The sequence below is a fragment of the Lissotriton helveticus genome, chromosome 10, assembly GCF_964261635.1.
Source record: "Lissotriton helveticus chromosome 10, aLisHel1.1, whole genome shotgun sequence".
NCBI lineage: Eukaryota > Metazoa > Chordata > Amphibia > Caudata > Salamandridae > Lissotriton > Lissotriton helveticus.
The window spans coordinates 168,599,910-168,623,413 of NC_136071.1; the positions used below are offsets into that span (position 1 = coordinate 168,599,910).

Genomic DNA, 23,504 nt, shown 5'->3' on the forward strand with positions numbered 1-23,504 from the left:
ACTATTAGCCGGGTGTGCGTAAGCGCCATATTACTAATGACATTAATCAGTTCTTGTTGTTGGTGTGCATTCAGCGCACCTGGAGGTCTGTAACAGATCATACCCGATGCAATCTGGCCTGCATCATCCCTGGCTGAAAAGCCTAAAAGCTCTGCGCAGTGGATTTCATCTATGTCCAATAAGGTGAAATTCAGCTCCTCTCTAAAAATAATTCCCATTCCACCTCCCCTGTCTCTGGTCCTGGGCCTATGCTGGGCCTTATATCCTGATGGACATGCTGGTTCCAGTTCCAGCTCCATCCCTGCCACGGTCCATGTCTCCGTTAAAAACAGAGCATCCAGGTTATGTGTCTCTATTAGCAAATGTATTTCCATTGAGTGTCTAGGAAGTGATCTGACATTAAGCAGGCCACATTCAAGGCCTCTCTTCCTCCCATTATTAACTGGCTCCGACGTCCCAGTATTTAAGGCACTATCTATATTATTATTCGAAATACAATTTGGCATATCCTCTCTAGAGGTCCACTCTATCGTATTGCCTAGTGATGGAGCAGGCAACTGGCTCCGGTGGTCTGTGATCCTCGGGAGCGGAAACAAGCATTTTGGACAATTGCTTACCCTCCTCCTGGATGGATAATTGGGCAAGACTCATTGACATATAGCCTCTCCCTTCAACGGGTCCAGTCCCATAAGAATATCTCTCGGATAGCATAGAGAATCTGGTTTCTCGATGAAAGAAGATCCAGGGGGACTGGCCCTGTGCCCGGGTCGTGCGTGGACGGGCGCAGACGGGCTTGCCTATGGCGCGCCTTCGGCGCTGCGTGCGTCCGCTGCGCTCCCGCGCCATAACCCCCTTCAATATACATATCCAAACAGCTAGAGGCACCCACAACACCAGCTAAGAAAGGGTGACACAGGACACATGTTAGAACCGTCATCCTTAGGGTGGCCGCTTCTCCAATGTTTTGCAAATTGCCTCCCACTTTTGCTGATATTTTTTTGCTGTCCTTAGGACGCTGACCACTTTCCAACTACTAACCAGTGCTAAGGTGTGTGTGGTTCTCCCCCAAACATTCCTTGTAAAATGGTACATCATATGCTCAGGGCTTGTACTTCAAGTGCTTTTAGTGGGCTGCAGAACTGATTATGCCACCCACAGAAGTAGACTTTTAAAACTCTCTCAGACCTGACACTGCAGTGCCTGTGCATGCAGTTTACTGCCACCTTGGCGTGGCATTTAAAACTACCTGCCATGCCTTTAACACCCCTTTTATGACATATAAGTCACCCTGAAGGTAGGCCCTAATTAACCCTAAGTGCAAGGTGCAATGAAAGTAAAAGGTAGGACATGCACTTTTATGTTTTGCAAGTCCTGGCAGAGAAAAACAGCCTATTTTGTTTTTCACTAAAGTGAGACCTACTGCTCTCATTGGCCAGCATTGGAAATTCCTTAATATACTTTAAAGTTGTAATTTGTGATCAGAGAGGAGTAGCTTTTCATGTTTGATATGTCTAGAATGGTAATGATAGATCATCCTTACTGGTAAAGTTACATTTAATACTACTGTTTTAGAAATGCCACTTTTAGAAAGTAGACAGGCTCTGTACTTACTGCTATCCTCAATACACGTCTGGGTTGGGTGACAGCTATACTTTGTGCATTCTCTTTAGATATCCACAAACACAGAGGTGAGGCTCAACTGTGTTCTAGGCACTCGTCTGCATTCATCTACAATCTGATGGGTCTTCCTGGGCCAGAAGTGGGAGAGGGGGCTCATACTTACATCTGAATAGGTTGTGTCCTGTCCTCACACAAAGCACTAATTTACCCCCAGGGGTAGCCTGACAGACAGGACTGGGTTGAAAGGGTTCCTTGTGCACTTCAGATGGTTCTTTCGAAGTCATCTCCTAAATCAAAGGCATTTTGGGGTATAAGTACTGGGTCTCTGCCCCTCACAAATCAAACACTTCTGGATCTTAAACTGAACCTCTGTTAAAAGGACAGCTGTATTGCTTAAATGACTCAACTGGACTGCTTTTATGGAAGGAATGCTTTTCTGGAAGGAATGTTTTTCTTCTTGTTGCCCTGCTGCCTGCTGTTCCCTGACTCTGCTAGAAGGGCTCTGCCTTCCTTCCAAGGGCTCACTGGCTTGCTTCCTGTTTTCTGATGAGTACACTAGACTTCCTATAATTCTGCTGGTGCTGTGGACTCTGCCTTCTGTGAGTCCTACCCTTGCCTGATGTGACCCCTCCAAGCTCTGGGCCTCAGAAGTGGGTTTTGCAGCTGCTTTCCTCACATACCTGTGAAATCCTGCTTTTCTGCTCTTTTTGACCGTGAACTGACCATTTTGTATTGGAACTGCGCTGCTCACTGGAAGGCACAGCATGAACCACTGCAACTTCGTCTCCTCGCACAGCAAGCATCACTGCCAGCGTCCGCAAGGCCCCGTCGCCAACGCCCGGCCAACTCTGTGCGCCCTCAGGATTATTGCTACCAATGCTCTACTTGATCCCAGTGCCAGTCTCACCCGCAAAAAAGACTCTTGCCACAACTTGAGACGGTGAAACTTCAGCGGGACCTGTTTGGAATTGTATCCGACCTGCGCTCCATCACGGTGAGTCTGAACTTTGAAAATATAATTTTAGGGCTATTGAATCCTCAGCATTGTTTTTGCATTTAATCTGTAAAAGTTCATATCTCGACTTCTAGTTATTGGATTTTTGTTGTTTTGGTCCTGTTTTGCTCAGATAAATATTTTCTATTTTTCTAAACCTGTGTGGAGTCTGTTCGTGGTGTATTCATTGTATTACTGTATGGGTGTGTTGCACAGATACTTTACACATTGCTTCTTTAGATAAGTCTGAGGGTACTAGAGGATGAACACAGGTTATCTTTTAGTGTGTATGTAGCTGACCCTGACTAGAGTGGTGGTTCCTGCCTGGCTTACACGTATACCTCAGCCAACCAAGAATCCCATTTCTAACAATATATGAAATCGTTTTTAATTTTCCCTCTTTACTCACAGGTCACAAGATTGAAGTTGAAGCTAATTAGTAAGTCTGGGCAGTGAATTCTACTCTGCTCAGGGAGTTTGCAGAGATTTCCACACTGTGCATCGTGCGGAGCTTGCAGAGTTCTGAAAAACTCCACATAGTGGAGCTTTTTTCCTCGCTCACGTTCGTCAACGTTAAGTTGGTGAGCGAGGAAAATCAACCTCCCAGTGAGATTTCTCAACGCAGGATGTCAGATTTCTCATTGTGAGTGGTCGCATATGCTTGCAACCGCTCGCGTTGAGAAACTGACCATTTGCGTTGAGAAAGCTGCCGCTCGAGTAAAAATCTACTTGATTGGCAGAAAGGAAGCAGTGTCTGCTTGCGCTGTGCATGGTGCTGTTCGCCATGATTGCACAGTGCAGACAAGCACCTGGCACTGAAAATCAATGCAAACAGCATTTATCCAATGCACTCTACTGCTTGCGGAGCTCCGCATTGCGCAGCGGAGTTTTTTTGCACTTCGCAGAGTTCTGCATAGCAGAACTACGCATTCTCCACCCAGGTTTACTAATTAGTGACACAACAAGAAAGGAAGAATATACCATTAAAGTTCCACGAGGAGGGACCCAAAGAGTGCTGAAGCAGCCAAACATATTCAGAGACCAAATCATACAAAACATTGTAAAAAGAAATAATAGTAAGTGAGAGGCAAATGGAAAGAGAGCACAAAAGGAAGGAAGAAAGAATGTACAGAAGGACCAAAATGTGAAAAAGAGAAAAAAGGAAAGAGCGCAACACGAAATGAAGAAAAAGCTGTTGGAGGACCATCAGAACCTCCTTGAAAGGGCTGCATCCCTCACCAGTCAACCTTCACCCCACCACTCTCCACAATGCTCCAGCTGATTAAGCAGGGCTGCTTTAGGACACCACTGAGTTGATAACTTTTTCTACCAAGAACATTTTTTTCCTGGGGAGAAAAAAGTGTGCTAAGAAAATGCATTAATTTGATTCACTTTTTTCTCTATATTGCTCATACTATGGACAATCAGCAAGAGGTATAGCTCAAGGAGTTGAATTTTCCGCTCTAGACTAAAGAGATGAGCAACTCACTTAATGCAATTTCCTTTACTATATTTTATAATCAATTGAAATGCGAAGTTTTAGCACATAGGCATACCTTTCATTTAAATAATTATTCTTGTGTGTACATTTTTTAAGAAGATATTTTAATTTAACCTTTTACTTGGTATGCGAAACTTTTTTGTGTTTGAAATTTTCTTTTTTTAATGAGGATTGTTGTTATTTATTACACTCACTACGCTAAGCATCAATAAGTTGGGCCTGGGAGGCCCAACCTTTTGATGCCTAGTATAGGGAGTGTTGTCCTGCTGGAAACCTTAAAGGGCCCCTCTTAGACAAACGATACCCTTTTATCAAAGTTATTCCTTTTTCTGATATTGGGCTGCACTCACCTCATGATTGCCTTTTTGTCTCTTCTCCTTGATGCTCTTGACAGCACTTGCAAAAAACTGCAAAATGTCTTTGGGAAACAGGCAGACATTCATTTTTTCGAGAACAGGAATGAAGAATGGAAATAAGACTGGAAAGAAAAAAAATTAATGGCAATTTTCCGAAGGAATGTGTGTGATATAATATTTTTCAGATAAATCTTACTATCTCTTGTGGTACCTAGTGCTCAAACTAGTAGATGTGCTGTTATCCTTGAATATCAAATTCATTAACAGTTGTGAGAAGGGAAGCAAATAAGATTATAAAACATGTTTGATGGAAAGTGTGAGGATGAAGGAGGATTGACTGGGTGTCAAATGTAGTCTACTTTAGTGCGAGAAGCAAATCTACATTATTTCTCAACTCACCTCTTTGGAATAATGATTAATATAATAATAATAATGCATTAGTGATATTTTTATTTGTTGGCAAGACCTTTTTTTGTGTTATGAAAATGTATTAAAGTAATTTGAACACAAAAAAGAAATAATGTTTACCCTCAAACAAAACATCTCAGAGGATACTCCTTGGATTTGGAAGGATCTTGCCTCCCTATTTAATACTTACACTTATACTTCTGATCTTTAAATCCATAGTGGAGGATCATTTAATTTACTGTTAATAACAATGCTGAATGTTGTGAAGATAATCATACATTGCTGATGACAGGGTTAAATTACCATCCTGTTGTACAATATAAGTAAGTAAGTAAGTTAATATTTTATTATTTGGTTAATACAAATCTTTACAATTTTCACATAATAAAGCGTATACATTCATAATTAAAAAGTTGAAGAGCATGTCATAAAACATGAATTCCTTGTGTTAAAATAGTTAGAGCAATGATCAGTAATTATTATCAAATACAATGAGTTGGCAAAATCTTTCCTCTTGAGATTGAACATAGGTTATTCCTCGAGTTAATTAGATGTTATAAATTCCAATGAGCTAGGTCCCTGTGCAATGTTTTGGCAGTACATTCAGTGTGGAAGACATACACTTAGGTCCCTGGGTAATGGGCTAAAGCCCTGGCTTCTTGCTAGCTTCAGTTGTCCAACACTATTCTGTATTGCATAGCAGCTTAGTAAATACATCCTCTAGGGGCTAGTTCAGTGTGCTAACAATAGCAATGTTTGTGCAAGGACCATTCTTTATCTAAGCGCGTTCCGAAGAGTTTACTGATACAGTCACGCAAGGTGCCTAAAGAAGAATTGAGAAGGGGATAAGGATCAAGGAAACATATTCCAATAGTTAAAAAGTCAATGTTTGGGTCTCTGTAAAAAGGCGACTGGGCAATGTTCCACTGATCTATAAACAGCGGTGATGGTGTGTTATATTGAGTGTTATGCTCCAACTTATGTCTTCTGGATAGAGGTTGAAGTGAATGTTTGTTGTTCACTGAGAAGTGGCACTTTGAGAATCTTTTGGTTGCAGTGATAAAGATTGCTGGTCGCTTGATGCCAGAGCTTTTTCCCCTGCCACTTCCATGTATCATACAAAGCGACACAATAACTGTATTTCTCCAACTCTGAGGCATGGCTTTACTGCTTGTCTGCAGGATCTTATTCCCTTGCTTAAAAAGATGAGCTTCAGTAGCAGTCGCATTTCAACTTGTAGTTCTTTGCAGATACACAATAAGTGTAATACACTCTCATCGATTTCCCCACATAAGCGACAAATAGTCTGAGATAGAGATTGTTTCCAGGGGGTGAGATGCAGCAGGGATGGTAGAACGCCCATTAGAAAATAAAGTTATTTTTCTTTCATTCTCCTATTGAATCCCGCATTTAGATAAGGCTGCGGGCCATTTCTTTGAGTGCTGCCTTATCTTCCACTATGGACAGCCTTTTCACTGTCTTGTTTATAAGTTGTTTAAATCAGTTTTGAGTCCCTGAGGCCGCCCAGAGATCCTCAAGGCCCAGACGGTCTATTGGTGCTGTCAAGTAAACCATGGCGGCGCATTCCATCTTTAAGTGTATTTCAATCCATAGATGTGAGTTCAGTGTTCCTAGTTCGGCCATTGTAATCCTGTGCCAGTACTTGACAGAGGCACCTTTGTGAGTGATTTCTTGGGTCTGCAGGCCAAATTCCAGCCTTATTTGGGCTGGCGAGACATAATTGGGTAGATTGAATATTATTCTTGCCAATCTTGAGACTGTTCTGTCTAGAATAGCCGTGTCTCTTCCCCTCAGGAACTCGCTCCCATAAGTAATAGCCGGAGTGAGCTTTGCTTGCCAAAACTGTAGCAGTGAGATAAGGCTTGGACCGGCTGTTTTGTGTTTGATGTATTTTAGAGCTACCGCAATTGAATTGCCTCTTCTTTTGATGGCTTCTTTTTGTGTATTAAATGTGCCTTTATTGTCTATTATCACTCCCAAGTACTTATATTCTCCAACTACTTCTATTGTTGTATCGGCCAAGTGCAAAAAATATTTGATGTTATCTTTTTTGTATGTAATAGCATTACCTTCATTTTGTCAAGGTTGATGGTTAGACCGTTGGTAGCTGAATGTCTACTGGTTGTATCGAGCAGATGTTGAAAACCGAAGGGGGTTCGGCTGATCAACACAAGGTCATCTGCGTACAGCAGATTGGAGAGTAGGAGCCCTCCTATCCTTGGCACATGTGAATTACCAATGTCCAATTCCATTGATAGGTCTGCCATATACAAATTGAAGAGCATCGGGGCCAGCACACACCCCTGTTTGAGCCCCTTTGTTGTTGAATTTTTTCTGGACAGGAAATTTCCATCTTCTACCTTTACTTGGACCTATGTGTTAGTGTGTAGGAGTATTAACTGGTTTAAAAGAGCAGATGGTATTTCCTTTTCCTCAAGTTTGAGCCAGAGTTTATTCCTGTCAATTTTATCGAAAGCTGATGAGAAGTCGATAAAACACCGAAAGAGAGGGTATTTTGCTGCTTTGGCACTGTCTATTAATAAAGGCAGGTATGTATGTTCGTTGTTGTTCCATGCCCTTGCAAAAACGTGTCTGATTGATTGGGATAATCGAGTTCCCAGGCTGCAAGGTCATCCAGCATAGTATTTGACCTCAATATCAATTAACGCTACAAGCCTGTAGCTATTTGCTACGTTCTTGTTCCCTTTCTTGCATATTGGGGATATGATAGACCTCCTCCCGGAGTCCAGGATATTAACTTCTCCTGAGATTTGTACAAACAGCGGTAGTAGTGTAGGAGCCCAGTATTTTTAGAATATTTTTGGAATAGCATCAGTGGAATCCCGTTAGGGCCCCGCGCACCCTCCAGCTTGCCTTTAGCTATCATGTATTTGATGAGTTGTGAATGAAAGATGACTGTTTAGTACTGGGAAAGTTAGGTCAGAGAGAGTTGCCTCAGGGATGTAGCCGGAGCTCTGCTTCTGTTCTGAGTTAAAATATTGCAGCAGGTGAGAGTCCCAAGCTTCTTCTGTCAGATGTGAGTTAATTCTTTGTACGTTCGGGTTGTCTAGGCTGTTTATTGTGCGCCAGATCTCTTGAGCTGTTGTTAGACTTTGAGTCGTACAATAGTCTGGCCCACAGATTATCATCTAATTCCCTTTTTACTTGCCGGATTACTTTTTTATTTTTTGCTTTTAATTACGTTAACTCCATCTGAATAATAAGACCCTGTCCTGTTCGCCGAAGTCTGCGTAATGTTTTGTTTATTGCTTTCTTGAGCTCCAGAAGATTTTGGATATAGATAGGTGGTTCTTTTAAAATGACAAGGTCAGCTCGTCATGGACTGCCCATTCATTTTAATGGAAATTACATATAAATCCTTCAAGTGCCTTAGCACTAAAGGGGTTAATGATCTGATGAACCATTAGACGTTGAAGATAAACCAGTGATTGCTGTATGCATTTCAGTGTTTTAATGAAGAATTCCCAGCGCGTTATCACGTTTGTATTGGTCTCTTCCTGATTATCTCATAATGACTTTGCTGAGGCCAGCAGTTCTTCTGGTTGGTTGGTTTTGCATCTAATCCTCCTGAAGGTATCAGTGTATATGGACTCTGGATCCTCAACAGGCTGATCTAATGATGGTCTAGATATTCTCATAGTGATTTCATGTGGCAGATGATCACTTTGATCTTGAGTCCTTATCTAAGAGCCTGCAATCATGCTGAAAAACGGTAAAGTAACGAAGGTATAATCTATTAGTGTACTGGTGGCTGCCTTGTGGAATGTAGCTACCGGGGGCTGATCTCCCGGGAAGCACCTGTTTACAATATAAGGATATTGCAACTCATTGAGGAGTTTCATGACCATATAGAAGAATAAGGCAGATTTCCTTTTTAGGGTTGTGGAAATTCGATGTGTGAGTAAATGTTTCATTACATCAGGGCATTGTTTGCTTGTCTGATCCAAACACTAACATAGTGTGGCCTGGTCTCAGATATCAGATTCTCTATTAGAGCCTAGGGGAGAACCCAACCCCCTTAAAGCTACACAGTAATCTGGATGGCGCAGTCTTGTGGTAATTAAATGACACATGGAGCATCACCCCTAGTGACCTCTAACCTGAGTATTGCTAAAACAAGGGAAGACCAGGTGACCAGTTGCAACACCAGAGGTGGATTTAGTTGTGTTTGCTCCCATCTGGCAGTGGGCTGGCTTTACGTATGGTAATACAGTTTTACTTTATGCTTTTTTGTTTTTTAATTAAGAAATTCACTGAAAAAACAAAGGTTAAATTGACATAGTTAAGTGAATATCTCAGTGACAACATTAATGTTTAAACTAAACATAAAACATATCAATTCTGATGCCCCCACCATGCACTGCTCATGACCTCACCTATTACATCACTTATTACATGTTCTATGACATCATTTATGATAACACTGATGACATCTCAAATGACATAATTGATGACACTACTGATGACATCATTAAAGCCTCTTTTGAACACATTGCTAAAGGAGTATGGCATTAGAGGCCTGAAAGTATGTATAAAATAGATCATATTAGTATGAGGCATCATTAATGCAATCATATATACAACCCCCTTAGGTGAAACAAGATTATGTTATGTTCGGCATTTACCCTAAACCATATACTTCATGGTTCCCCAAGTTCATGTTGACTATCAACCACAGATAGAAGGGTAAGTCCTACTGCACACAGTTTTCAATCTGTATACAACAGTTCAGAGAAAACCAAGTTTCTCCGCATACTCAATTTCTGTTACATAACTAATACCCTACTATGGGCACCCTTTATCTGTTTCAAACCTCTGACAGTCATCACACCTTCATTTAGATATTAGGTTGATGTGACTAGAAAAGCGGATACAGAAAACAGTGTTTATTCTATGGAGAGATTTTATTTGTACATCACTGTTTGCAGACAGTGAAACTCTCATTCTCAAAAACACTACAGAGTATTAAAAAGTATCTATTAAGAACAGTGTACACTCTATGCAACACAGTACGGAAAGTGTTGGACTTTAAACTCCAAAGCTGCTTATCCCAAGGCATGTCGTGGTAATGACATGCCTGGTAAAGGAATGTGTGGTAAAGTCTCATTTGTTGTAATATCCGCGTTGTAACTGCAGCACGTGGTTCGGCCATCGTGGTAAAAGCTGTTTCCCGTCTGAAGGTGCTAAAGATCATACTACCTTCATAGTGTGATGAAAACTCTACAGATAGCCCATCTTCTGAAGTGAATCAAGCACATGTACATAGGTTGGTACCTGGTGCACACAGTCTTCTATGTTATGTAGAAATTGTCATGCTGAGATGATTCTGTCTAATAACTCAATGCGGCTTACAATACTCAGTATGTAGTACGTAATAATAACAATAATAACCCACATTTGTAAAGCGCGAACAATCACCCGTTAGGGTCTCTAGGCGCTGGGGGCCGTCGGGAAGATTAAGCAAGCTATTGCCCAGAGTCACATGGTGCTGGGCTAATCTGCCGCCGGCACTGGGGATCAAACCATGATCCACAGATTCCGGAGTCAGTCACCCTGGCCGCGGCGCCACACCTCTCCCGTAGAATCTTTGCCCTGTTGGAAACTTTTTCTGCAAAACCAAAAAATGTGTTGTGAACATACTGGACACAAGTTGTAAACTGTCACCTGCACACAGAGTTACACTTCAATACAAAGATTTGCATTTTGTAAACACTTACATCCATTAGCTGAACATAGGCTGTACAAAATTGGGAAGAGAATGATATGGTAGCTACGAGCCACTATGTAAACTATAAAACAAACGAACACACTCATCAGATGATGTCATCAGTGATGCCATTTTCCACTGCTACTTGCAAATGGGTGTTTTGTGCATGGCGGGTGATGGATTTATGCCATGCATTGAGGGATTTGCATACCATAATTGTTGAATTTCTGTGGTTTTGCATGCTTGAGCGAGAAACATAATTCAGATTTTAACGGTGGTTATGTGGTAAATGTGAGACTTTATCGGGAAATTAGAAACTGCACAGTTGTGTCCAAGAATAATTAGGAGTCCAAGTCAGCATTTGATGCTCAAAATACATGAGCATTCTTTATTTCATGGAAGAAAGCACCCAGGAAAATATCTGTGTCTCAGAAGTGACAACTTACAGTCTTGGACATCTAGTGGCAAGAAAACACTCCTTGGTGGTACCAGTTTAAGGCTGAGCCTTGTTAAATGGCACGAATGTTGTAGTAGGCTGTGATTAAATTAGTAGGCTCAGCTGAGGCCCTTTTAGGCACGCCAAGCCCGACTGAGTTCTTCACTCTATCCTTTTTTTCACAGTATCCTGTTAGCCTTGCTCTTGCTTTCAATCCATTTTGCTCTCAAGTGTTGCCAATCTGTGAGTTTCTAATGAGCTTTGTGAAGGTTTCTGCTTATTGGGGCATCTGGGTTCTGTGTATTTTTCCTAAAATACCCGAAGCAATGGCTGCTTGCTCCAACATTTACAACACATGGTTTTCAGAAACCGTGCAACGGTCACAACTTTCTCTTCCCTCTGCCGATAGCTCATGCAAATGTAGGCTGCAGGTGATTCTTTATTTACTCTTTGCACCCGTTTACAGCACGAAGATCAAATAAGGAGGAGTCAATCCAACTTGTGTTAACAGATCTCCATAAGTAAATTACTTGTGTGCACGATGCTGGAAAACTAGGTAGGCTAGCTCCAACACAGGATTTTGATAGAAATGTATGCCACAGATGCTACAGTCTGTGCTAAGACAGAAGTCTGAAGGCCTTCTGGGTGCATCAGAACGAACCAGATGATTTCAGAATTGTGTAGAACTTTAGCAATCAAGTTATTTTTATAAAGTTGATTTTTATAAAGTTGCTAGAACAAATGGCAGTGAATATAGTTCAAGTAAGAACAATACTTGTGTCCCTCTAACATTGAGCAAAAAAACTTCTTACTGAAGAAGAAAATTCACATGTTGATAACAGGTGTTTTGCAACCAAAGCCATAATAGGAATTTAGGGAGTACTGAGAGATGCATTTAAGATGCCCACATCTTTCATCCTTTTTGCCATTTATGTGTAGTGAAACCTGCAAAATGGGGACTAAAGTACACAGTTGTTTACTCTAGATTTATCTAAAACAATTTTCTTTTGTCTATCTATCAAACTATTGACATTTTTATTTGCAATGCCTTCCTGTCGCAGGACAACACTCCTACACACACCCAGCCTTAACTCTATCTCCATTTAGCTTTTGCAATTTCAGCAAGGACATAGAGTATATATGTATGCAAGAGATGCTAGACCGGAATGTGGAGTAATATTAGAATTCATCTGGAGAGCTTGGCTAGGAGATATTTAGTTTTGGTACTGGTCAGGTATCAGTGCCTTGTAGTGTAATCTCTTTAGGAATGTCAGTTTTGTAGTCAAAAGCACCCCACTGCTTTAAGGGTATATAAACCTGGTCCCGATTGCAAGATCAATGACTAAAAATGCTGGAGCCATCTCATTTGAAGGCAGTACTCACAGAGCCTCTGCCCAGACAACAGGTTCATTGCGGACCCAGCGACATCGCGCAAGTGCACATGGTCCTGGCCCCCGGCTGAGCTCCATGCTGAGTTGTTCGCTAAAATCAGGTGTACAACTCGAGAGGAAACACCTCTTGCACATATAAGCACCGTAGCATGTGCTTTACACACAGGGCACTGACAAACTCATACAAAACCCTGTAACACCCTACACATATAAGGTCCTGACGAAAGCCAGTAGAAGAAAAGGCCTGGCTGAAACTAGTTTACCGCACAGGATGTCGGAGGCCATAAGCCTACTGTGCACGTCCGAAAGCCTTTGTTTTTATTGACTGCCTGGGGCCCACCATTAAAACATTATTTGGGACACCCAGGACAGTATTTTAAACCTCACTCAGAGCACACTCACAGCACCCTCACAAACCAAAAAACCCGCTCCGCAGTAATCTGGCGTCGAAGCACACCTGAGGTACACTCGGTACCTCGGGTGGGGCCCAATGATGAAGCATGCCACCAACTAGGTTGGTGGGTGAGGGCCTTCATAAAACCTAATGGTTTTCCTCCACCCGCAGATATACAAACAATTTAAACCAGAGCTAGTTCTCATTGATTGCTAACAGTAATCTTGTTCTGCCTGACCAGTCACGATTTTAGAGAAATAAAAAATGAAAAGGAAAATCATACAAGAATAACAGCACATGCTGGAATCAAAAAGACTTTAAGCGATGTTATATTGAAGATACTCTTTACCATTACAAAGTGGCTCAGGATTCTTACCTATGATAAATAACAATGGGCTCATGAATTTGAAATTAAAGAGCTTCGTTCCTTGAGCAACAAAGGGATCATTTGGATTGTTCATAGAGTCTATGTTCACACCAAAGGAGGTGCTGATGACCACATCAATACTGTAGGAGGAAAACATCCTGGGCAGATAGAAAATGTAAATGAAGTGATTAATTATGTAGCTCAAATCCAAATTCTACAAAAAAAACCATCAATATCTTCTAGCCAAGCAATAATTTTAAGTGATATGTACGTGCTGATTCCAAATACCCGCACTCTGTTGAACTATCCCACCTTTGTATACATAAGTTGCAACAGAAAGTCTATACGACTGTACAGTGTCTAAACCTGGGTACCAGAGGAATGGAGTAAACGGAGATTTATTTTTACATTGATTTTATAAGGCGTTCATCATTACCAAGTAAATATTTTCAAGATTTTTTTGTGGCGATTTAAATCTTGTGCCAGCATGAGTCTAGCATACAATCAACAGACATACAAACTTAAAGAGCAATGTTTAATGAGAAAACAAATAATTTTGTCTATAGATGTCTGGAGCATTATCAGTATGAAATGGTAAACAACCGTTACAACGCAACTTTTACCACGCAGTGCCTTTACAACGCGGTATTTACAACGCAAACCATTATAACGCATTGCGCTGGGGGCGCTCTAGTATAGGGAATATGTTTCATTTACTATCCAACACCTTCCCTAGTGTCCACGGGGACTGGTGTTGGAATAGTAAATTAAACTTTTCACTATGCAGCATCCCAAAGCGCTATGCATTGTAATGGATTGCGATGTAAAAACCGCGTTGTAAAGGCATGCGTGGTAAAAGCATGCGTTGTAATGTCATACATCCGTATGAAATACCAAATTCACCATTATTAGAGCTCTTTCCTTGAACTGGCGGTTGAATCCTATTTGTTCACAGTTTTCCAAAAGTGCCACACCTCCAACTCACATCTTTCTGCAAGGATGGTCAACACAGAAATACCTTTGCCAAAAGAATGACGTTGACAGTGTATGACTTAAATCCCGATCCTGAGTGGGTAAGAATAGGAGTGGCATTTTCAGCACCTGGTAAATACTTTACACTGGTGTGGGGTATTTACCAACTGTAGTAAATACCTCCTATTCGGAGTATTTCAGGGGTAAATTAGCTATAAAATGCAGGGTCGATGTTTACTGTAACATATTGCACCTGTTCTTTCTACCTTTTTTTGCTTCCCTTTTGCCCTTGATAAATTTCGGCAGGTCTTATCTACTGAAATTTATCAGGTGAATACTATGGAAGATATGGCGTTTACTGCAAAACACAAATTCCAATCCCTTTGCAAAATGCCCTTAATGTTTATGTTTCAACCTTAGATCTTCACCCATAAGTTTGATCATACCCTCAACCCTCCGTCTTTAAACCTCCCAGCCTAACACACAAAGGTGTTCAACCCTATGCAACAAATTCTTTTAAATCCCTCATTTTTCAAGCAGTTTCAATAACAAGAACTCATCACTCACCCATACTACTAAACCCTCTTTGCAAACCCCGCAGATCCAAAGCTTTTCCTTTCCATTTTCAAGTCCTTCCTCTTTTAAAGCATGCATAAACTAAATCCTGCTCGGCACACTTGTTGAAGTCCTGTTACTCTTTACACTGTCTTCCATTTAGTACCCACCATGTTCATCCAAATCCAACACTGTTAATACCTAACCTGCTCATCACTTCCCACAAACCTTTGACGCCCACTACACCAAAAAGAGACCAATCATTTCTCTGGCCTTTTTAGCTCACACAAATGTAACGACTTCAACTTCCTTAAATGCTGTAACCAATCGTACATTCCTTTAACACCATTACTCTGGTCTACAATTGTCAGTATTCCTTCAACCATAAAGTCACAAAAGCGAGTTGGCTAGTCAATTACAGAACTTTATAGATAAACAGAACTTGCTTCATGACTGCCCTCAAGGTTTTGACCATCAAGAAGCGCTGATCCTAGATCAACAGAAAAAAATGAAGAACTTTCCCAGAATAGAAAAAAACAAACTAGAAACACTAACATTCATTCACATGCTACTAACAATGTGGTCCAAAACATACTCCAATAATCAGTACAATACATGCAGATGGTGTGGTATTATTTATTACTTACTCCTGAGAAGAGTAATATCAAGCCAGTTTTTGAAACCATAAAAAAAGGTTTTGTATCATCTCATTTTATAAGATAAATTCTACCAAGAGAGAGATTGTATTGATAACCTTTGAACCACTAGATCTAACCCTTTAATGCCGAAGCATGGTAACCACCAACCCAATCAGTTTATTACGAATACTATTTTCTGCATCATTAGAATACATTTTTAGTTTAAATTATGCTTGAATACTTGTTGAAATAGAGCAAGACTTGAATACGTGCCACCATTTACCTCTCTTTATAATAGGTAATATTAACATTATCACAATGGTTACCCTACTGCAGTATCTATTCCTTTTTCAGACACTGACTTATTTAAAAATATTTTTTAAAACAATCAATGGGATGATTACATCATTCATATAGGGATTCAAACGACCCAGAGTAGCAAGCAAAAAACGATGTCTACTGTTGGAGAAGAGAGGTGAGCTCTTCCCACTTAGAGGCCATATCACAGTTACGTCAACAACTCGTGATCAAGGCAAATAATTGGCAATACTGTACGATTCGTATGAGGAAAATGAAATGGAAATATGGTTTAAAGAGTTTTCTTTGTGAGTTCTTAAATGTTCTAAAATATAAAACCATTAAGTTTCAAGTTCCTAGACACCTTTGTCAGATGTATGCATTATGGATTAGATGATCAAAGATAGATAGTAAGCAGGAATGTCTACCGTTATGGAACAATCGGGACCTCTCTGAATAACTATCTATTCTACTACTTTAAAAGGCAGAGAAAGGCCTATGGGAACTTAAAAACAATTGTGGAATCATGAAAAGTTTAGGGCACTGGAGGAAGTTAGACAAAAAAACAATATTCAATTAAAATGAAGTATTTGCAGCTGAGAAATTGCTTTTCAGACACACTGCTTGGAGAAGAGTCAGATATTTGTATGGAGATGGTACACCACCCGACCATAAAGGCAGCACAAGTTTATGCACAATTTGTAACTCTAGACAATTTTACTTATACTAAAATTAGAACAGCCTGGGGATTAGATTAGGCTTTTAGTTCTCAGAGCAGGATTTATGGTGGCTAAACTTAGATATCCATGTAGTTTTATTCTCCAGCACATGCAGTATTTTTCAATATATCAGTTGTATTTATTGCCAGGTTGTATTAATACATTTACAGAATTAATGCCAGCAACAAGTAAGAGATGCTTTAAAGCAACTGGGAATCGCAAACATACGCCAGGGATTGTTACAAAATTAGCAGTCTTCAAAAGCCTGTGTTTAAATGGCTGGAGTAAAAAGTAGCACAACCCTCATCCCCAGATTCCTGTTCAGCGGTGCTGGGTTGGTAGAATATTTCTAAAAGAAAGGAAAAAATGTATATGACACTCTGTTAGAAATTGGGTTGTTGGTTGATTAGGGTATGAGCCCAAGTCAGGCAGTACCCACAATCCTAGTCGGGGTAAGAAGAAGGCAAACCCCTAATTAACATGTGCTCACTCTCTGGTAGCTTGGCACAGAGGAGTCAGGCTTAACTCAGAGGCAATGTGTAAAGTATTTGTGTAAAACCTCAAACAGTGAAAACACCACACACAAACTTTCAGCACCAGGTTAGAAAAAGGAACTTAATTTAATTAATAAAAGAAGACCAAACAACAAAAATCCAATCTGCACAACTTGAGGTATGCATTTTTAGGATCAAGTGTGTTCATTAGAGCAGTTCGTATACAGTATAACACGGCATGTCGCCTACAACCCTTCCGGGTTGGTTACATTCAAGTTTAATTATATTTCCACTGCCGGCAACCCTGAGGCCGGCAATATAATCAGGACTGAGCTTTACAAAAAAAGGAGAAAGAAGTAGAGAAGAAGAGGAAAGTAACTGTAACTACACCATCCCTCCTGTCAATCTTATGTGAAGTAATAGCAGTGTAGAAATACAATACCAGATACAATGGTGCTTAACCCAATAAGCTTAGTAATTATGCCCTTTGAGCTTCGGAGGAGGGAGGGGGTAGAGACCTTTGGTAACTGCCGAAGAATCCGGAGATAAGACAGGCATGTTAATTCCCTTAATTCTAAAAAAAGGATGTGAATGAAAGGGGCCCACAGATCCGAGTAGGAGGAGCGTCCCGGGGTAACTGCCATGGAGAGCTTCTCAATTTGTGCAGCCAGAAGGTATGCCCCGGTGTTTTATCTGTACCCCAGAGCAAGAGAACCACCTAATAGGCTGCGTTTAACTCGAGAGCCATCTGCCTTCACTTAATGGAGCATAAAGGAACAACTTCGCATGATGGGACTGACGCGGTGAGCCACCACACACTTGCAAAGAGAATCGCATCAATTTTAAGCAGTAATATAGGCCTATATGACCCACAAAGGGTTGACTCTTTACCTGGTTTGAGAATAACCGATATAGACACTTGCAGGTTGGAATCTGTCAGTAAGCCTGATTCAGAAAAAGAGCTGAAAGGTCGTGTAAGCAGAGGGACCAGGTCTTTGCAAAACGTTTTTTTAAATAAAGCATTGAAGCAATCCGGGCCTAGGAATTTTAAAGGCTTCAAGCAAGTAATGACCGAGATCACCTCTTCAATGTGGATTGGCTGCTCCAGAGTAGCAGCCACTTCAGGAGGCAAGGGACTGAGAGTCGGCTCACAAAGGTAGTCCCTCATTACTTCACATACATCATTGGGTATTCATGCCCGCTTTGGCCTTTTTACAAAACAGGTTGCCAATTCATACATTTATAAACATTACAAAAACAACTCTAAATCATATTGTAAACTCAGTCTAAAGTAAAATAGCTAATGCAAATACATTTGTTACAATTGATTAGCTAATACAAATATTTTAGTACCTTGGGCCACATGAGTCAGGAGTTTCAAACCATACCAGTCTTGCACATTATAAACATAAGAGTCAGTACTCAATATCAATATTTATATAAGACTCTTGATTAACTGCTATTCGTCAAGTGGTTGTATTGCCTGTTGAGTTTGTAAGAGGACAGCTGACACTGTTCTCGGTTGCCTAAAAAAAACAGGTTTAATGTTTAAGTTCAACCCCCTTCCAGCGGAAGAAAGTCAATGTGTTTCAACCTCATTAATTTGAAGTCTCTTCAGGACCTAGGCTGGTTCTTAACTGAAATTATAAAGTATATAGAAGTTTAAAAAAATAGATAATAACTGTTTTTGTGGTCGAGATTACATTTCTAGTTTACCTGTCAGAATCTCTCTCCTACCTTATACGATGCAAGGATTTTGGTCGATAATGTGAAATAACACTGTGGTTGTGTCTCAGTTTATCCTTTCTTGAATTTATAAATATTTGGCTGTCCAGGGGGGAAGAGCAAAAAATCGAAGATTGTAAGAAGTTTACCATCTTTTTCAATTGTTTAAAGATTTTTGAGTACATTTTTACCTGCCTTCATTCTACTTTGATATTACTCCCTTAGTTTGTTTCACCGTGGCGGGTTTCAAAAGGGGCCGTATTCTCTTTCACACCTGCTTTGCTACTTCATTGCACTCTACGGGAAAAATTCGGAAGCTGTAACTAAAGTTGCTATGTCTCCACATGTTACATTACGGAGGATATCACGTTGTTTCAAATACCTTTAGTTTGCTCGTATTTCATTCGTAATAGTTCCAGCTTTTGGGACTTTGGACGTGTGCGACGTTCCCTGCTTGATCACCTATTTAATTGTCTAGAACGCAAATTCTCTGCTAGGAGTCTCAGCTGATTACCGATCTCTGTTCTACTGTCTTGTTTTGAGCATTATTGTTTTTTAGAGAGGTTTATAATGTAAAATCCATGATAACTTTTGACTGCATTTTGATTTTGAATATTATACTTATTCAGCCATTACAAGAAACCTGTACCAATGCATGTTGGTATTGATAGTATTAATTGGTTCTTGGTTTCCTATTGATCTCTATAATCTAATTCTCTTTGACTGACTCCAAATGTGAGTAAAAAGAAGAGCAAAACAATAATGCTCAAAACCAGACAATAGAACAAAGATCAGTAATCAGCTTACAAAGTAGCAAAGCAGATGTGAAAGAGAATATGGCACCCTTTTGAAACGTGCCACGGTGAAACAAACTAATGGAGTGATATCAACGCTGAAAGAAGAAAGGTAAACATTTGGTCGAGAATCTTACATAACCTTATGTAAACAAAGCCACAAAATTGAAAAAGATGATAAACTTCTTACAATTGTCAATGTTTTGCTCTTCTCCCCCGAACAGCCAAATATTTATAAATCCAAGAAAGGCTAATGCAGGACCGAACCACAGTGTTATTTCACATTATCGACCACAAACCTTGAAGCGTATAAGGTAAGAGAGCGCTTTTTAAGGGAAAACAATCTCTGACTCAAAAACAGCTTTTACATTTTCTTTATACTTTCATTTTAGTTGCAAACCGGCCTCGGTCCTGACGAGACCTCGAATTAATGAGGTTGAAATGTGTTGACTTGCTTCCACTTGGAGGGAGTTGAATTTAAATAAGTAAACATATTTTTTTGAGGCAACGAGAACACTGTCAGGTGTCCTCTTACAAATTCAACAGGCAATACAACCCCTTGATGAATAGCAGTTAATCAAGAGTCTTATCTAAATTTTAATACTTAGGGGCCGATTATGATCGCGGACGGACTTGAGTCCGTCCGCGACCCCTGAGCAGGAGGGAACATCCGCAAGGGCTGCAGCGTTCCCTCCGAGCAGATTAGGATGTGACCGCCAAGGTGGCGGTCACATCCTCTATCTATAACATTGTGGCGGGTGCAGCTTCAAGCTGCACCTGCCGCAAGGTTAAAAATTCATGCATCGCATTTGCATGCACAAAGCGGTAGGCACCGTGTGGTACCTGCTGCTTTGTGCACGCAAATGCAGGGGGGTACCATAGGCACCCCCCATGTGCACCCCCCACCCCACCTTCACCCGGGAAGTGAAAGTCCGTATGCTTTTCCACGGCGGACAGGCCGCGGCGGAAAAGCATGCCTTTTACACCATCCTAATATGGCTGGCGGTGTCTGATAGACACCGCCAGCCATGTTAAAGCTTTTCCGCTGTGGTCGGAAGGCGACCGCGGCGGAATAGCTGCGGGCGGAATCCCAGGCCCACCGCCATCCTAATATGGCGGTGGGTCTTTTGAGGCTCCACAGCGGTTTTTCCGCATCCTCCGGGCCGGCAGTGGCTTCCGCCGGCCCGGAGGATGCGGAAAAACCGCTATCATAATCGGCCCCTAAGTACTGACTCTCATGTTTATAAAGTGAAAGACTGGTTTGGTTTGAAATGCCTGAATCATGTGGCCTAAGTAACAAATGTATTTGTATTAGCTAATCCATTGTACAAGTTTATTTGCATTAGCTATTTTACTTTAGACTGAGTTTACAATATGTTTTTTGTAATGTTTATAACTGTAAGAATTGAAAATCCTTTTTGGAAACAGGCCCAAGAGGGCATATGTACCCAATGATGTATGTGATGTATTGAGTTTGACAAAAAAAACAATAGAAAGGAACTACTAAGAATAAGTCAAATAAATATTAAAACCTAGGTTTCAGGCAAACTCATATCCTGATCCCTAAAGAAAAGAAATTAAGTGTGGTATTTGAATCCAGCCTAGGCACTTCAATGTTTGCATACTATAAGTGGTATAGCTTTTGGCTGATATATAGGCCCAACCCCTCATGTTAAAACAACTTTCTAAAAGTGGTATTTTCAGAATTGCAATTTCAAATCCGACTTCACTATCAGTTGTGTTTTTAAATTGTGATTCCAGAGACACCAAACTTGAAGGGTCTATCTCTTCACAAGGGAGTTACACTTGAAAAATATAATAAGGTAATCCCAATGTTTGCCTATGGGAGAGATTGGCCTTGCAATAGTGAAAAACACATTTGGGAGTTTCCACGTAAAACTTAAAAGTACATGTCCTGCCTTATAAATATATTGACCACCTACCCCCTGGGTTATCTAGGGCTTACCTTAGGGGTGACTTATATGTAGAAAAAGGGAAGGTTTAGGCCTGGCAAGAGGTTTATCTTGTAAAGTCACTATGGCAGTATAAACTGCACATACAGCTCTGCAATGGCAGACCTAAATCATTGCTCCTTAGTTTTATGGATGTTGTCACCACAAATAAGGTTACATATTGAAGAGATACATGTGACATTTTCAGCAGCCATAAGAAATTACACAGCAACATTACAACATATCAATGGGTTGTGCATCTCAATTATTAATTAGTGGGTTGGTGGGTACATCGGCTGGGGAGGGTAGCATTGGGCTACAAGAGAAACTATGGATGACCAAAAGAAACCAGAAGTAGCCTATTACAAAGCCTTCACTGCATTCCATTTCTTTAGTCTGCTATCTGAGGATGCCTCAAAATTCTAACTTGGGCCCACTTTCCATGGCCCATTGTGCCATACGTGCATGAATGATGCTCCACCACATCCTCTGGGATACCTGAAGGATCAAGCAGTCCAGTGAGGGGGATGTCATTCCTTTGTGGCAGTATTTAACTGAATTTCAGGAGGAACTCCCATGTTTACGTATGCTCTCGCTTACCCAGATCTTTGTGATTTCCCGCTCGGGCTAATTCAATCCCTGCCCAATGAATTGTCAGCTTCAACCAGTTCTGTACTCTTGGTAGCTACTGGGGTTTCCAAGCAGTGACAATTTGCCTTTTAATGAGACTTAGAGATAGGTATTCAAGTTTATAATTTTTCGCTTTTGGGGGCGTATGTACAGTCCCAAAAAGCATTATTTTAGTTTGAGTAATCCTGTTTTGTAAGTAACCTGCTCTAATTCTCCCATCACCTCTTCCCAGTAGGTATTTCACTTCGTTGGTTGGGAAAATCATTATTAGCACAAAAATTAAAATCAATAGATGCCAGCTCATTTGTACAATGAAAATCAAGAGTGCATTAGTTTTTGGAGAGTCATACCATATAGGCAATGGATTATGTAACTGATTTCCAAAGTGCTGAGGTAGCCTCAAAGAAAGGCTTGCAGAACAAGCTGTAATGAATGAACATGTGGATTTTTTTACATGAATATATTATACCTCAAAAAGAATATTTGAAATTTAGATTTCTTTCTAATGAAATCTAATATAGGATTAATTCACTTCCAATAGTTAAAAAACGAATGATAATGACTACTATACTAGATTGAAATCACCAGTCTGGGGCGTGGCCAAGATGGCGGCAGAGTAGGACATGCATTACAGTCCCTCCGGCGCCACTTGTTTAATAGCATTCTTTTTAGCCTTACCTGTTGCCCGGCCAAGCTACTAAAAGGGTGCTCGGGAGTCTCCTGGGTGTACTGCTACTGACGGAGCCTCTCTCCTGACTCGGGCTGCATGCGATCGCCGATCCGCTGCGGTGCGGCCTTGGAGCTCCCGGAGCTGCCCGGGCTAATGTACGTAGGCTCGCAGGGGGACAGTGCTGGAGCCTGAGCACCGTTTGCCCGGTGTCGGAGATACGTGCGGTGGCAGCAAGGCGCTGGGCTGCCGCCGGTCGGGGGCCTGACGCTCCTGAGATGACACCGTGACTGCAGGGGACGTTACACGACCAGCCGCCATTACCCGAGGTCTGGAGGAGGGGGAGGCCTAGCGGCGGGCCGCCGCACTGCTTTTTCGGCCCGTGGCTCGACAGGCAAGGCGGGACCTCTCGGGCTGCGAAGAGGCCCTGGAGTAGCTGTTGGGGGAGCGCTGGCGTCGAAGAGCCGCCATCCCCCCTAATCTCCTCTTCTGTGCACCTGTCCCTGACCCTGCCCACGGGGAGCATTGCGTCCCTTATGCTCCCCGGCCCTATTCATCATCACCTGTAGAGATTCATCACGGTGAGGCTGCAGGGAGCATCAGTGCAGGCTAGCGTGATCTGCCTGGCCTTGGTGGTCACATAGGCCAACAGCAGTGCCACTGCCTTCGGCCGAGGCAGGATGATGACGAGCAGGAACTGGAAAGATAAACCTCCGAAAGTCACACCGGCGTCGCTGGCGGGGCAGGCCACCCCGAACACGGCAGAGAAGTCGCCGAAGTCGGAGGACAGTGACGCACCAGCTACCAAAGCCTTCATGGTGGAGTTATTTACAGCCATTAAGGAA

At 41.4% G+C, this 23,504-nt stretch overlaps 1 protein-coding gene across 1 annotated transcript in view; it reads right to left on the bottom strand.

Moving 5' to 3' along the window:
- Positions 1–23,504, bottom strand: part of LOC144786062 (cytochrome P450 3A21-like) — a 344,860-nt gene that overhangs the window by 133,169 nt on the left and 188,187 nt on the right. Inside the window, exons 7-8 of the mRNA XM_078665007.1 lie at positions 13,226–13,374; positions 4,466–4,593 (exon numbers count right to left, since the gene is read on the bottom strand). Coding sequence (XP_078521133.1) covers positions 4,466–4,593; positions 13,226–13,374 — 277 coding nt within the window. The remainder of the gene's footprint in view (positions 1–4,465; positions 4,594–13,225; positions 13,375–23,504) is intronic.